Raw genomic sequence first — 15530 nt, forward strand, 5'->3', positions numbered from 1 at the left:
GTGACAAAACATTTCAAAATCAAATAATGCAACACAAAGCTTTGTATCCTCTATGTCCTTCTGCAGGCACAGTCTTGAGAAGTGGTCTGTAGTACTACCTGCAAAGTCAGCTGCTTTACCTCTCCAACCTTCAGCTCCACTGGCTCCAGGCATCCTTTTAAATACCATTACTAACTTTGGTGCTCTTACTCTGGTATAGACCAGTCATGTTTTACATAATCATAATTTATTTGACAGGTTTAAATTAGTAATAGGGAAACTTCTCTTAACCCAAATAGAGAATTTTCATATAGTTTTCCACCTCAGCTTAGCAAAGTCTCCTTAAGCAGTGCAGAGTTTTATGTAGATACAGGCTAATGAGAAACTAGTCTATTCACTGTAATCATGGCCAAACTAGTTACCCATATGACTGAAAATTTTTGCTCTTTGATAATATTGTTTGATAATAGTTTGGCATACAATCAAATAGTCGTAGTTAATTACAAAGATTTATTGTAGGCTTAATAAATCCACTGGACATTTTTATGGTTTCCATTGTTTCTCCATTCAGCACACGTTGAAAACTGATGGGTTTTATGCAATTTATTCTCTGTTCTTCTCCTGTTTTCTAAAGTGATGACATCCCAAAAAAATAGAGGTAAAAAATAGGAAATAAAACCCTGTCATATTTTATAGAATGAAAGATAAAAATATTTCCAAAATGAATGTTCAAATAGCATAAGAAGGTTTCAAAGATGTGATTTTTAAACTGCCATCTCCAAGCCACAGCCAGATCACTTAGAAATACATAATATAATACACTCCACAGGCAGACCGATGCACATAAACTGATAATAACTCAAGAGTTTTTATCTCCATGTTTCCTCAAGCAAGGCATCAGGAGAGAGAAACACTTTTGCAACAAAATTAAATAGTTTTAGATCTAATTTTACTAGGCTGAACTGGATTTAAAATTGATTTCCATGGAATCTAATAGAGAACAACACACATACACAATGCCTTTCTTATAAAAAATCCATCAACCACCTTGTGGTTTTACTTATTTTGCTCTTTACTGGAAGTAATAAGAAACCAATATTTTACAACACAGTGTGTTTCATTCTGTAAATGGTTTTTCATGGTGAAGGTGCTTAGAGTGTGCTGTTAGGGAGTGCTGAAGTACAGCCCCTGAGATTTGTCTATGCAAATGCCTGTTTACATTCATACAGTGAATCTGCAGCTAAACCCCAACATCTCCATTCTGAAAATGCAGGAGAAGAGAGCTGCAGGACATACCACTGTAGAAAGAAATAATGCCCCAATGCATAATGCAATCAATTAAACACATCCCCATTTATCTCAGACCATATTGGATGAATCCGTACAAATCATATGCATGACTTTTTTGCTGATCCTTTTTGCTTTCTAAGTGATAAACCAGAAGTTGCTTTGGCCTCAGAGTAAATGAGTGCAGCCATGGGTGGAGGCACTGGTGGGACGCAGGGTGCAGAGTGGCCAAAGCACAGGGCATGAACCTGCCGCTGCCATGAACCAACCCGCAGGGGTTGGATTGGCACTGGTAAAACATTTCACGTAGCTTCCCCAAAGCTTTCCACGGGCGGCTGTTCTGGGTCAGCAAACAGCTGGATCAGGATGCACAGAGGATTAGTCCAGCTGCCAGGCCCCTGAGCTAACTGATGTTTCACATTCAGTGTTCTCTGCAGTATCATAATACCATAAACTGTTATTGCTACTTAATATAATTGCATTTCAGAGCTCTCATCTTGGACACAGATCCCATTTTGCTAAGCACTGAACAAGAAAGGAGCAGTAAGGTATTCTGTGCCCCAAGAACTAGATAAATAAATTGCAAAGGCAGCAAGTAGATCTATTTACAGAAGCCTCTTGCACTTGGCAGACCATGTTCAACTTGTAGGCAAGGCACAGGGGCAGGTGCTTTTGCGCCTGGGAGCTACATCGTACTGAACAGCTTGTTGCCCTGTTTCAGAGGAAGATTTCATGGCTCCAGGTTCACACCTCTGACTTCTAACTCAAGGCACAACCTGCTTCGTGCAGCTGAAAACCTTGCCTGAAATGCTGACTATCCAAATTTCCCTGATTTTTTCTTCTCTTTCGGTTATCAGACTAAAAAAATTGCACTCTGATATTTTATGTTTATTTCAGGTCCTTACTGAAGAAGAGAACAAAAACAATAATCCTGAATACTTTTTTTCTTATAAAAACCTAAATCCCTTAATGTGAATATTACCTTTTCTCCCTGCTTTTAAGAAAAATATTCCAGTCAAAAATCATATTTAACCAGGAGGTTTTTTCTCTCCACATATTCCTCTGCTACCTCCAAGAAAAGCTTTCCTTATTGTTCCCATGTGGGCCAGGGTGGGATATCACTGCAAATGCCTTGGATTTAAAAGGAATTACAAAAAGCAGACCTTTAGTAACTGCCCACCTTGAAGGCCACGCTTTCAGGGGTGCCAAGTAGCACAGCTGCAGACAGGAACAGTCCCACATATTTTAACCCTTTCATATCCTCCAGTCTACAGTCTCTTCCCCCACCCCCTGGGCTGCTTAGCCAGATGTGCTGTTTGGGTTGCATTGACTGATGGCTCTCAAGGGTCCATGATGTCAGCAAAGATTTACTTTCAGGCCTCACAGTGTAGGGCTGAGAGGAAAAAGCAGAAAGCAAAGAGGAATGGGCATGTACCAGTAGCCCCCTACAAATATATGCAGGCTTGAACTTATCCGTGCAAGACACCAAACTGGAGCTGCTGCAGGAGCACACAGCTTTACCAAAGCTGCTGATGCTGTGTCTGCACAGAAACATCAGCCCTCTGCAGGGATTTAGGGCAGGCACACTTCCAGCTTAAATATGGTTGGAATGGATGGACAGACTGTCCTCCCAGCCCCACTGGTACTATGGTGGCAATTCACAGGCACTCCAGAGCAGCTTTGTCAGTGTGGGTATAAAAAGCATCACACAGAGCCTTCCTACTTGCCTGTGAAGCAAAAAAGCACCTGGGCAATGCTGCTGAAGCCCTGCACACTCAGACATTCATGACTAAACAGCTGATTGTCAAACTCAGCTGTAAAGGCTGATTCTGACACCACACAAGTAAATCCTTATCTAGAAACTGGCTGCTTAAACTAAATGGTGCAGCATGGTGGCTGTGCAAGCCATAATTTAGAAGGCTGTGAGCCCTTCTCAGTAAGTGCTGTGGTTTAAAGGCATTGTTATTTTCCCCACAAATTTGACATATTTTTCTTTTGCGTTAAGAATCGCTTCATCCTGTCAGTCACTGTCAGCCCAAGCCTGAACTGACTAAGATACGAGAAGGAAGATAAAGAATCATCTCCTGATGTGCAGGCTGTCTTCTCCCTGTATCCCTCCTCTTTTAAAATAAATCAAGTCTAACATAACTGTAAAAATGTACTATCCAAGTAGCTGCAAATGTTACTTTAGAGAAATAAATAAATAAAAAAATTTTCTTTTCAAGAGGTTTTGCAGCTGAGTTTACATTATTGCATCACATTTGTCCCTTCCTGAGCAATTTCATACTCCACACAAACCAAATGAATTAGTTAGGATTGGTTATAATGTCCACATTGTGTTTTTAAAAGAATACTATTAAACAAATCTCTGACAAGTAAAGTAGCTTATGGTAATCAGTTTGAGAGAATGAAACAAATTCAGTAAAATATTGTTAACACTGATCTGGCAAGCCACTGGTTTGCATCTACCTAATCCTTCTTGGTTTTGGAGGTTGCATTTAAAAAAAAAAAAAACAAAAAAAAACAAAAAAAAAAAATTATCAATAGTTCTCATTAGCTGCCAAGCAAAAGAGCATGCCACAAACTTCTGCTTAGAGATTAGCTGATATTAGCAGATACTAATGGCTTTTCCAAGTTTCCAAGAACTAGAACCTGCTGCGGGATCTCATGGTTAGGACAAATTTTTCTACTGAGGTCCATAGGGATAGGAGAGTATAAGGAATGGGACCGAGGACAACCCCCTGCAGATGCCAAACCATTTCCCTACAACCCTTCAGCACCACCAGCTCCTCAGCATCCCCACCAGACAAGCCATTCCAGCTCTGCACTGTCCTTACAGTTAGGAAGGGTTTTTTTAATGTCTAAAGTGAATTTTCCTTGGTGCAATTTAAGTCCATTACTTCTAGTTGTGTTAATGCACATGGAATACAGTTTGCTCCTTTCTTCTATCCAGCAGCTTTTTATGTGCTTGCAGGCTGCTGTTATGACCCCACTCAGTCTGCTCTTCTTAAAGCTAAACAATTTGTCCAACATCTATAAGGGCTGATTTTTAAAAGTGTTGAGCTCCTGCTGTTTCCATTGCTTTTATTCTGGTGATTGAGAGTGAAAGAACTTCCGTGGAGTTGATGATCAAGCCGTATTATCTGGTGCCCTTTAAATACTGATAGGTATGAAGGGCACAAATGCTGTTTATAGCTGTATATGTGTATTCTTGTCTTCACAATGAAAGTGTATTTACAAGACCTGTGACCAGCCTTCTGACTACATCTCCAGGGCAAGAGCAACTTCACAAAAAGAGCAGATTTTAGTGGAAACTTGGCTGCTTGCCTTATATGACAGGCTTTGCTGAATCGTTCAAACCTAACCATTTTCTGTATTTCATGCAAAACATATCTTGGCCCATGGGGTTTTTTTATTTGTTTAAGTTATTTATATGGCTACTGTCAACGTTGTGTTCATGATTATTTTTAAAGTATTTGCTATTGCTGGAAAATATATCCTTAAGAAGAGTGAACTGGAATCCTTTTCCATTCCAAAACAGGAGAGTGAGGTTTCTTCTCAGGAGAAATGGTGATTTTTGTGCTTAGAGTACTAGAGCAGATTTTTACTTGGAAGGCTGTTTTTATGGTGAATGCACTACAAAATATGATGCTATCATCCTGCATTAGTGTTTCAGGGTGGCTAGAAATAAATTGCACTATAACTGCTCTTTGTCTCTCAATTTCCATTGTAAACAAAGCTCCCTTTGTGCCCATGTAAGCCCTCATGAAATCTCTTGTTCATGCCATCAGAGGCTTCTGGTACAACTGTAATGCAAACAATAATAGTTTCCTCTATTGGTTCTCAGAAATGTATGGTTGTGTATTCTGCATTTCTGCAGAAAAGTTTTTGAAATATCTTGCCTTCTTCTCTTAAACCCTCTATCCTAGCCTTGAAAAATAACTTCCTCAGAAACAAATACCAAGAACATTTACAATTATGAAGTAAAAATAGCTGCTCTAATTTTGGGCTACCTGACATTGCTTCTTTTTGGAAAAAAAGAAAAATCATGGAAGGAGAAGAGAGTGAGAGAAGAAAAGAAACTTTAATGATATTTCTCTGTATGTCTTTTTTTAATCCAAACATGTCCTTTATTCTTATTCATAAGATTTCATCAATCTGCTAAGTAAATAAGGCTAATTGTGATGAGCATTAACATACACAGGAACCATAAAGTGTGAATACACAACTCTCCAGTCTTGTTCTGAAATGGTAAACTAAATTAATGCTGAATTTCAACATTGATAATAAAGTTGAAGTAGTGCCCCATGGTCTGTACTGCAATAGGCAATAACATGCAAAAGATGGAAGTGCACTATCATACCAATAGTTTTATCCCTAGCCATATTATTTCCCTGTAAACATGTACATTTAATTATCCTGTTATTTATCTTCTCCTCCTCCACAGGCTCAATAATTCATCTGTTCAAGGTGTAAACCACAGCTTTTCTCTTTTTACATAGCTCACTCGAAATCCTGCCTTTCTCCTCCTTCCACATGTACACTAAATCTTCCATTGCTCAACCAATGGGTTGAAATATTGAATTACAATCTTTATTATCTGTATTGATGGAAGGATATCCTGTTATTAGGGCCTACCTGAGTTTGGTTGTCACAAAGCCACCCATTGTTGCTCTAAGTATGCAGCAAATTTTACATCCTGTTTCTCTGCCACACAAAGCAAAGGCATCAGCAAGGTCTTTGGGGACAGGTGCGAAACAGTAATAACAGTAGCTTAAGATGGCTAAACAATCCCTTAAGACAAAAGGAAAACTAAATTGATAAATTTTAAACCCACATCGTAAATTTCACCTATCAATTGAACAAAACTAAATCATAAAATATTTATTTAGCTAGTAATAATATCATATAAAATTACACGGGTTTGCTTTTTGATTGGTGGCAGGAGTAAGCATTAGTCACTGCAGCAAGAAAGCACATGTCCTCATTGCTTGGTTAATGGGTTAACTCTCTTTGAGAAGTGAGAATATTTTCTCAGCAAAGAAGATTTAGGTTTGTGTGTGACATCCAGTGTCTTGAGGGTTAGTTCTGAGGATCTGACAGCTGTCAACAGTTAGACCCAGGTGGAGTGCACACACTTCAGCTCTCTGCATCTCAGTATCCAGACACAACAGTCATTGCTGGTTCTGAAGCTGAGGGCTGCCCTGATCCTATCTCTCATCTGAAGCGTTCCCCTTACCAAATGTAGTTTTTGGATTAGTTCCCAAAAAGCCTACGCTCTTTTCACTTTAATCAAAGGAACCAGTTGGGAAAGTCAGGAGTGAATACCAGCCTTTATTGTGATCACAACCCAACAGTCTCACACGCAGGGAGATGGTGTCATACAGAGACACCACATTTCTCAGTGAGCAATGCCTTAGCAAAAAGAGTGTCAAAGGATTCACTTAGGAAAATCTTTTGGCTATAGTGTTCATAAATAGCTTCATTCTTTTGGTTCCTGACATCACCGCAATCCCTTAATGAAATTGCAATTGAAGGAGGCTAATTTGTGCTCTAATTATATATTAGTCTGGGCTGAAAGGTTTCTGGACGGAAAAAGGTTTTCTTCAGGCAATCTTTTATTCTGCTCATTGTATTTACTTAACAAAGAGCAGTCAGCTTTTACTGTGAATCCCCGTAATAGAGTTGAGCTGTAGTGTTACCCAGCTAAGGGCAAACATATGCAGTCATTTTTGATGGGTTCTGATAACAGTCTTTAACAAGAGCAAGGATTATTTGCAAATGTAGGAAGAACCAGGCCAAAAAGCTAACAGATGTGCTGCTGAAGAAGTTTTAAAGCTCTTCAGCTGGAATACCTTCCAGACCGGTGGCAGTTGAGCAGCCAGGTGGTTTAAGGAAATTCAGAGAAATATTTTCTCACTAGTAAAGAAAGCCCTCATAGAAATACTTTTTCCTGGGTCATTTGAAAGAATGCATTTTTGGTCTGGTTTTGATGCTTCTGCCACAGGATGAAAGCCCAGCACTCTTCACAATGTGCAGGATGCAGAGCCTTTCCACCTGAAGAAATAGGTGAGCCTCAGCTACCTATTTCCATAGCCATAGCTGAGGCTCTTCAAGCGGATGAGTACTTTAGGAAAGCAAGTAAGTTCTTCAAAGCTGTGGATCACCTTTGTACAATGTGTTTCTGTTTCTTCTGTCAAGTAGACACCCTGTTAATGTTGGTCCCCGGTAAGGTCCCCATAGTTTGTCGAGAGGAATTCAGCCTAAACAAGGTAAATGTCCAGCTAAATAAACCAGTTATCAAAGGAAATAAAACATTCAAATATATCTCTGTTTCTGGTGTTTGTGTTAACTTCAGCATTTCCCTATAGATGAATCCTTAGCCAAATTTTGAGCTAGTATAAATCAGTATCAGTTCTCATTTTGCTGAATCTGTCCTGGCATCTAATGAAGATTCTGATCATGGCATATGGAAGTAAATGTTTCTGCCATCTACTATCTGCAGGGTAAACAGAAACTGCTGTTAAAAGGAACAGCACTTAATATCAATATACACAAGAGGGATTTCAAATAGTGTTCTTATTGTATGAATAATAGCTTCCTATGCACACTATAAGGGTTTCCCAAAAATCATATTAACAATTTATAGATTTAGAAGCCATTGTAGTCTCTCGTACCATCAACCCTTGAGCTTTCTCTAAGACTTCTGGTTCAACTTGCATCAGGGAGAGAAAGCAAGAGGAGTTGATGGTTTCATCCACTGGAGTTGGTGGTTTCATCCATTAGAGCAGTTCTCATGTCCCTTCTCCCAGGGCTGACTGCCTTCCCTGTTCCCAGATAGACCAGTTCAAGCATCCTGCACTCTCCACTGCTTGGGCATCGCTGCTGAGAAGCACAGACCAGGAACACTACATGGAGCCAGAAACCAGGAGAAATGTGTGTTTGGTGTTTCCATGTGCTAACTGTAATAAATTCATCAAAGTTCAGTGAACTTTGGTGGGATTGTAGAGTCAGGAAAATTTTAAAAAGAAGAAACAGACTTACCAAGATGTTTTGACCTCAGTAAAACTGTGAAGTACAACTGAATGCACTGACTGAGTAATGATTTTAAATGTATCTTTTCTTCTGTTTTCTTATAGAAAAACTAAGCATACTGTCAACCTTCATAGCACCCTTCAAGTACCTGAGTCCTGGCCCAACCACCATGGAGGATGAAGACAATTTAAGTAAGCAGTCTATTTTCTCCATAGATGAATAATGAAGTTGAAAAATAAAAGCTCTGCAATGTAGGAGCAATTGTGGAAATGAAGTGGATTTACAGCTACTAGCGGACTATAAGCCCAGTCCTCATGTAAAATGTAAAATTCCATGATGCTGAGTGCAAACATGTTCTCCAGTCTCCAGAAAAGGAGGGGTTGATCTCAACTCAGCTTCCCAGTTTTCCCTGTCCAGACTCTGACAAGGGGGAGCTGTAAACAGTATGTCACAAATACAAAGGAAAAACTTCTTACAAAGAGGAGATGTTTGCACTCAGGTTTACAAGACTGTGGAGCTCCTTCTTCCTTTCCTGTTTATGTTATTTTGCTCGCTTGCTTTTCTCACCAAAAAAAGAACATTTTGTGGTGTGTGTTCCTCCTGCTTTTATTTCCTCAGTTAAAAATGGACTTTTGCAAAAGTAAAGACTGCAGGATTGAGACATCCACTTAAACTGTTTACTTCGGTGATATGACCTGGAGAACAAAAGAAAAAGAAAAAAAAAAAAAAAAAGGAAAAGAGGAGGGAGGGAGGAAGGAAGGAAGGAAGGAAAGAAGGAAGGAAGGAAGGAAGGAAGGAAGAAAGGAAAGAAAGAAGGAAAGAAGGAAGGAAGGAAATCAAATTGAGAATAGATTAACCAGAATTACCTAAAGTAGATGTAACCTAAAAATCAGCCACTGTATTCTCTTTGATCCGTACACCTCTGCCAACTGTCTCAGTCCATAACTATGGAGGTGGAGGAAAATGAAGTGTGAGAGTGGGCAGTTAGGACTTAATAACCCTCAGTAGGCTCTTCTATTTTTCACCTAGAAGCAATTATTTCATGTTATCCAGCCCTGCTTATTGTAACAAATCTTGAATCCTTGGGAGAAAAAAAAGAAAGAAAAAAAAAAAAAAAAAAAAAAAGAGAGAGAGAAGGAGAGAAGCTTTCTGAACCAAATGAGCAACATTTTAGTATCACCTACCAGATGGGTTTCTTTTCCAGTCAGACACATGCTGACATGTTGCCCTATTAGAGTCAGATGCTGGGAGGAATTGGCAATTTTTCCCCTGTTGTTGCTAAACTGCTGTGGTTTGGTCATGGTGCATCACCAAGGGGAAGAGCTGCTGGAGGAGTGAAGGAGCACAGTCTGCTATTTTCTGCTGCTGAGCATCACATGGACATCACACCATTCTGCTGCACACAGTGACTGGAAGGCTTTTACAGATCTTAGCAAAGGCAAAAAATCCTGAAAATCCTTCAAAATTGCTCCCAGGAAGGCTACATTTTCAGGAAGACATGTGAGAAGTATACACACACCCAGGAAACATATTATGCACACGATAAGCTTGTGCAGGCACCTCCTGCGTAATAGTTCCCAAATGTGCTACTTAGTTATTTTTAGGTAATGTAGGAAGTTTGTACAAGCCAAACACTGTAACACCATTTTCTTATTGCTACTGTAATGCCAAGACAGCTTCGTGCCTGTGTGGGCTTTAAAATAGCTCACATGGACAGGGTAAGCTATGTTTTCTGAAAGAAAAATAGCAAATGTCACTGTTTTCAGGGTCATCCTACCCAGCTCTCCTTTTGGTCAAACATATGCTCCAGTGAAAAGGCAGCTATTTATTTCTTGGTACACAGCACACATTTTAGGTGTTACTATTAGAATCTTTGGAGAAAAAAAGAAAAAAATAAAAGGATGAATTAATTTCAAGTCATCCATATTTCAGTGTTCACTTCTAGTATAGTGATATAAATCCCACTAAAGCCTATAGCACACAGGTACCTATGGAGTAGTTCAGCATTTTAAAGAGCTTCAGTGACTTGCTCTGAACGAGCAGAGAAACCTTCTTTGTGTTAAACAATTAAACAGGAGCCCGGGAGAATGCTGGCAATGTAGAGAAGTGGGTTGCTTGTCCCTGTAGTTTTCTGCTCACTGAGCATCCTGTGAGAGTGTCACTTCCCATACTGTACCATATCCATGGGCAGAGTTCCACTAACTGAAATGGATACAAATCCTGTTTCGCATTCCTTTAGGCCTTCTTTACAAAGGGGGCCATGAAGGTTAACTACACCTGCGTTTTCAATAGGTGATTATTAGCATATAGACACTATTTTTGTGGTTTGTGATCCATGAACTAATACTAGAAAAAGGATCAAAGTCACCATGCACCTTTGGAATGGAATTTTGGATAAAGTAATCTTCAGTCTCTGATGAAGACCTAATCGTGAACATGCAAGAAAAGGACCTATTCATCTCCAGAAGTCAGTTGTACCTAAGAACATAAGAAGTGTCACAGAGGATTAGAAATAGGAAGTTTAGCTCTGTGCAGTGTCTTCAGCATTTGTTGTTAGTGACGGACTGAGAAAAAGGACATTTAAATGGGGATCCTCCCCTTGGTATATCTTTCTAGCACCTAGCAAAAATTTATTCTGCTAGAGTTTGCACCTCAATCATCATATTTCTCAGACATCAACAGACCTGTCTAGTCCTCTCCAGAGCCCAGTGATACTTCTGATCTCAAAAACAGCCAGGAACAGGGAGTGATTTAGAGTGCTGTCAAAAAGTGCACCCTTTTATTGCTTCAAGCCTGCTGTCTCTAGTGCTGGGATTGTATGAAACAGTGAATAATCTTTCCCTGTTCGCTGCCTGCCTGCCTGCCTTTCATGATGTTACAAACCTATGCCTGTCCCTAATCTTTAACCGTTCCATCCACACTATGCCGTGGGATCAAGGCAGACTATCACCAGACACAGACACTTTTGAATCTGGGTTGTACCTCCAGCAGGAACATATGATTCCTGCAGGTCTCATTATGGAATGCTGACATAAACACAGGCTCAGTGCAGCATATACTTCTCCCCAGGGTCTGCAGAGGGAGCTGATGCTGGAGAGGAGGGTTCCGTAGCCACAGAGAAGTCATGGTTTACCTAGTCTTTTTACATTAAGGTTTAAAAATATGCGTGTTGTCATGTAAGAGAGGAAGGAATTATTTCTGTTGTTAGTTCCGGGTTTGTTATTCCAAAGTCAAGAGTATCGACCTAAAAATCCCATCAGAATAGTTCTCAAACCTCTGTTGTGGATTCAATAACTGTATGAAAATGCTATGTTGCTTGCAAGAGGAGACTTCCCTACATTGCATTTGACGTAGTAGCTGACCTTGGACAAAGATGCCATGGCTGCTGGGTTCATACCTATTACTTCTGATTTAAGATTTTTCACTTTCAAGTATGCCAGAAATTATGGAAGTCAATCCTTCTAGCCTCTGCAGTTAATGTGATATAGATGAACAGCAAATATATACTCTAGATAAGCAAGTTAAACAAGGGTTAGACATCAAAAGACAGAAAAAAGAATTAAGTCCTACCTGTATTGTTAAAAATGTGTTGATAGAAATACAGTGTTTACTAAACATTTCTAAAGACAGTAACCGCCTATGTCAGAGTTATCATTGAATCAGGAGTTTGCTATACTACAGAGATTGCAAATTCTCTCTTTCAATATACCACAGCTTTACAATACTGTAGTGCCCATTGCAGTTCAATAGTAAAGATGCCAGCCAAAATAAAGGTACCAGCCAAAATGAAGATGCCGCCTTCCACCTCTCCTCTCCCATCCTCCCTAGAAGCTGGCTTGGCAGCAGAATAACCTTCAAGAGGAACAATATTATCTCTTCAAATGTAGCATGGAGTATCGGATGGTTAGTTCTGCAGAGCCCTTTCGACCTAGAGACATAGGCAGTGTCAATATTAGTGATGCATTATAGTTCTGAAATGCTCTTGATGATGCAAACTCTCTAGGTTAACTCTACTGTGCATAATGACCAAAAGGAGAAAAACATGAAAGAGCAGACAGAAGAGTGAGGAATAGTGCATAAATAAATATATTTCACTAACTGCTGTCCTCTCTCACATTCAATTACTGAAGCAAAGTCAAGATCATAATGTCTCCCGTTGCTTATGAAACTGCAAAAATCAATGAATAAAGTTACCTGAAGACATATTACAGTGCAAAGCTGTGGGACTTTTTTAGAAAACTTACACAATAAATTAGAAACTATTGCCAAAATTTATGATCTTTTTCTTCCTCCTTTTTTTTTTTTTAACTCCATCCCCTTATAATGTTATTATTCTCCAACCTTTCATCATAGAAGAGCCATAATTTATTACCTTTCTTTTTTCCCAAAATGTGTTTGGAGAACTCAAGAACAAAGATATTATGAGAGATAACAGGACTGAAAATGATACACAGTTTTGCATTTTCTCTGTGTGCATCCTCTGACTTACCCCTTTCCTTTTAGTGCTCTTCATTTCTAAAATTGCCTGTGATTGTTCTATTACAGCTTCTTATAGTATTTATCTTGCGTAGTTTGGTGTCATTTGCCTGCTTTGTCTGACTTTCACAATAGAACTACATGTGCCACCATTAGAGAGGTAATCTTATGTCTGCTACACAGAGGTCTCATAAAAGACACATTTCAAAGATTTCCTATTTCAAAGATACCTGAAAGTATAAAGTAATTCCACATTTCCTGGCGGCTTCCAGGTATCACGCAAGTCCATCAGGCTCCCAGACTTTCTGAGGTACTCCCTTGGTTTAAGCTGCCTCTGATTTACATGCCATGGTGAATTTTGGCTGTTACAGCTCCAGCTGAGGTCTGGGAAAAACTGAGCTGTTTCCTGGTGTTTCAGGATCAGGTCCTCTGAAAGCTGGTTGACTTTAAGGATACTAACATGGATTTCCTTTACTATGACTAGGCCAAAACACACCATAAATACAAGCGTGTCACCATCGTGCATGCCCAGCTTTGTCCACATATCCTTTGTGCCTGATCTCTGCATTTTTTTTCACTGCATCAATGCAAGCTCTCTGCTGGCCAAAGCCTGGACTAGACAGTTTCATAGACACAATTTAAGACAAACAAGAAATGTTTATTTTATGTTCCCGTGGTTTTAGTTAACCACTGTTTTATTGAGGCTGGTTAAGATAAGATGTTAAGGTCAGACATTCATGTTCACAAATCTGTCGTTCTCTGACCATGAAAGAAAAAACAGTTGGCATAAGACAATATGAATTATAAAAACAAATCACCCCTTGAGTTTTCCTATTCAGTGGTGCATCATCAATACAAATTCTTTTCAGACCTGAATATTTTGTGAAGCAGAAGCTATCTTTCTTTTCATGCTTCCTGGCTACAATATCATTATGTACCATAATTGGCTCTGTAAAAACCTATTAGGTAAGATGAGAGAGGTGGTGTGAAATACAGAACCAAATCTGCTTTCTGCTAGAAAATATGTCTGCATCAAATATTTCTTCTTTATTTTAAAAAATGCACACAACTAAAGAGACATCTTATGAGTGCAAACATGAGAAAGGGTCATGATGGAAAATGGCTGGCCAAAGCCAATGCCATGCTGGATAGAGGAAGTTAAAATTGGCATGTCCTTTCCCCTCAGATCAGAGTTTTTATAAAGAGAGTTTTGAACTCAGTGAAGAAACACCACATTATCCCTGTGCCTTAGTTATCGTGACCTTTAAATGTCTTATTTCCAGAGAGGCTGGTTTAAAGATGTTATATTTTATACAGTTGAATGCCATATGATGAAACTTTTCTTTTTCTATTATGTTTTTCTTTTGCTTTCCTTCCTCATTTGTCTTCATTCTCTCCTCTTAGTTTCAGAAACTAAAAATTAACTAGTCACTAAGACCTTAATTTGTCAGTTCACATTCTGCCTCAGCAAAGCAATGCAGAAGACAACTCTGCAAGAACCTTTGGCGAGACATAGGCACAGCCTGGAAGCTCACTCTGTGCTGAAGGGTTTTCAGAACAAGGAGCCTAAAGACTCAGTCCTCCAAATGGGCCTCCATATGTGGCATTTGAGCCATGATTTTTACTCCTGTCTAAGCAGTAATCTGCTCTCTGTGGAACAGCTTTCACTAGTGTAGAATTAGTGCTCTGATGGTGAAAAGGTTTTTGGTACTTAATAACAGTGTAATGAGTCAGGATGTAAAGGAGGTTTTTTTATCACAATGGTTTGTTCCACATAATCCTCTGCAGGTTCCTGTGCATGTCAACCCAGCCTAATACCATGATGTAGCAGGCACAGCACTCCAACAGAAGTTTCTCAGGGCTTATGCAGGGAGCTCATCCCTTCCATCCTTGCAGCCAACTTGTATCTCAGGGCAGAGAGGAAACCAAACATGGCCACGGCCACAGCCACAGCCCCTCCCAAAGGGAGGACTATTCTCTGTCCTTTAAGGACCACAAGGACCTTCTCTGGGCATGGGACTGACACAGCCTGTGCAGGTGTCATGCCAGTGTCTGACAATAACAAACCACAGGAAAGGCTCCGTGCCTAGTGCTGGTCACAGTAAAGCAGGCAGAAACACAGTGCTCTGCTTGGAAAGGGAGGTGCATTGCTCCAGGGATGAGTTGCCTCATAGGTTGGTTGGTTACACTCATATTTAATTCCTCTGCTTGTCTCTGCCCCAAGGAATGCACAGGAGGACTGAAGGATGTATCAGAGGTGCAACACATTTAAACAAACTCATCAGAAATGACAGAAATGTTATAGGATGATTATTTAGACAGCAGCATATTTTGTGTCTCATTCAGGACCTCAGTGAGATGAATCTCCATTCTCAGTCCTGCCTCTGCTGCAGCAGGGCATTGCTTCACAGCACGGACATTGCACAAGCATAGTTCAGAGCAGTGGGGGATTCACTGGCTCAACAACAACAGAGTACTCCCTCCATAGCTCCCCATTGTCATTTCATTCTCTTCCTGGCACTCCTGGCAGTCACTCTCTCCCATTGCTTTTCTTTGACACAGATCATTCTTTACATCAGTAATTGTTCCCATCATGATGCTCTGGCTTTTCCTGGTCTCATTTAGATTAGTTGTTGATGATGCAAGGACTATGAGTATCTGCAATTGAATTTGACAGAAAGGCATTCACTTAGTAAACTAGGATATGAGTCCAGACCAAATCATTGTTTCCAATGCTAGAAAGGTCTGTCAGA

General features: G+C 39.8%; 1 protein-coding gene across 1 annotated transcript in view; it reads left to right on the forward strand.

The window, feature by feature from the left end:
• ADARB2 (adenosine deaminase RNA specific B2 (inactive)) overlaps window positions 1–15530 on the forward strand; it is a 303763-nt gene that overhangs the window by 185925 nt on the left and 102308 nt on the right. The window contains exon 2 of the mRNA XM_050310843.1: window positions 8406–8492. Within this exon, the coding sequence (XP_050166800.1) occupies window positions 8406–8492 (87 nt within the window). The remainder of the gene's footprint in view (window positions 1–8405; window positions 8493–15530) is intronic.

The sequence above is a fragment of the Myiozetetes cayanensis genome, unplaced genomic scaffold (genome assembly GCF_022539395.1).
Source record: "Myiozetetes cayanensis isolate MyiCay16 unplaced genomic scaffold, myiCay2020 scf1, whole genome shotgun sequence".
Lineage (NCBI taxonomy): Eukaryota > Metazoa > Chordata > Aves > Passeriformes > Tyrannidae > Myiozetetes > Myiozetetes cayanensis.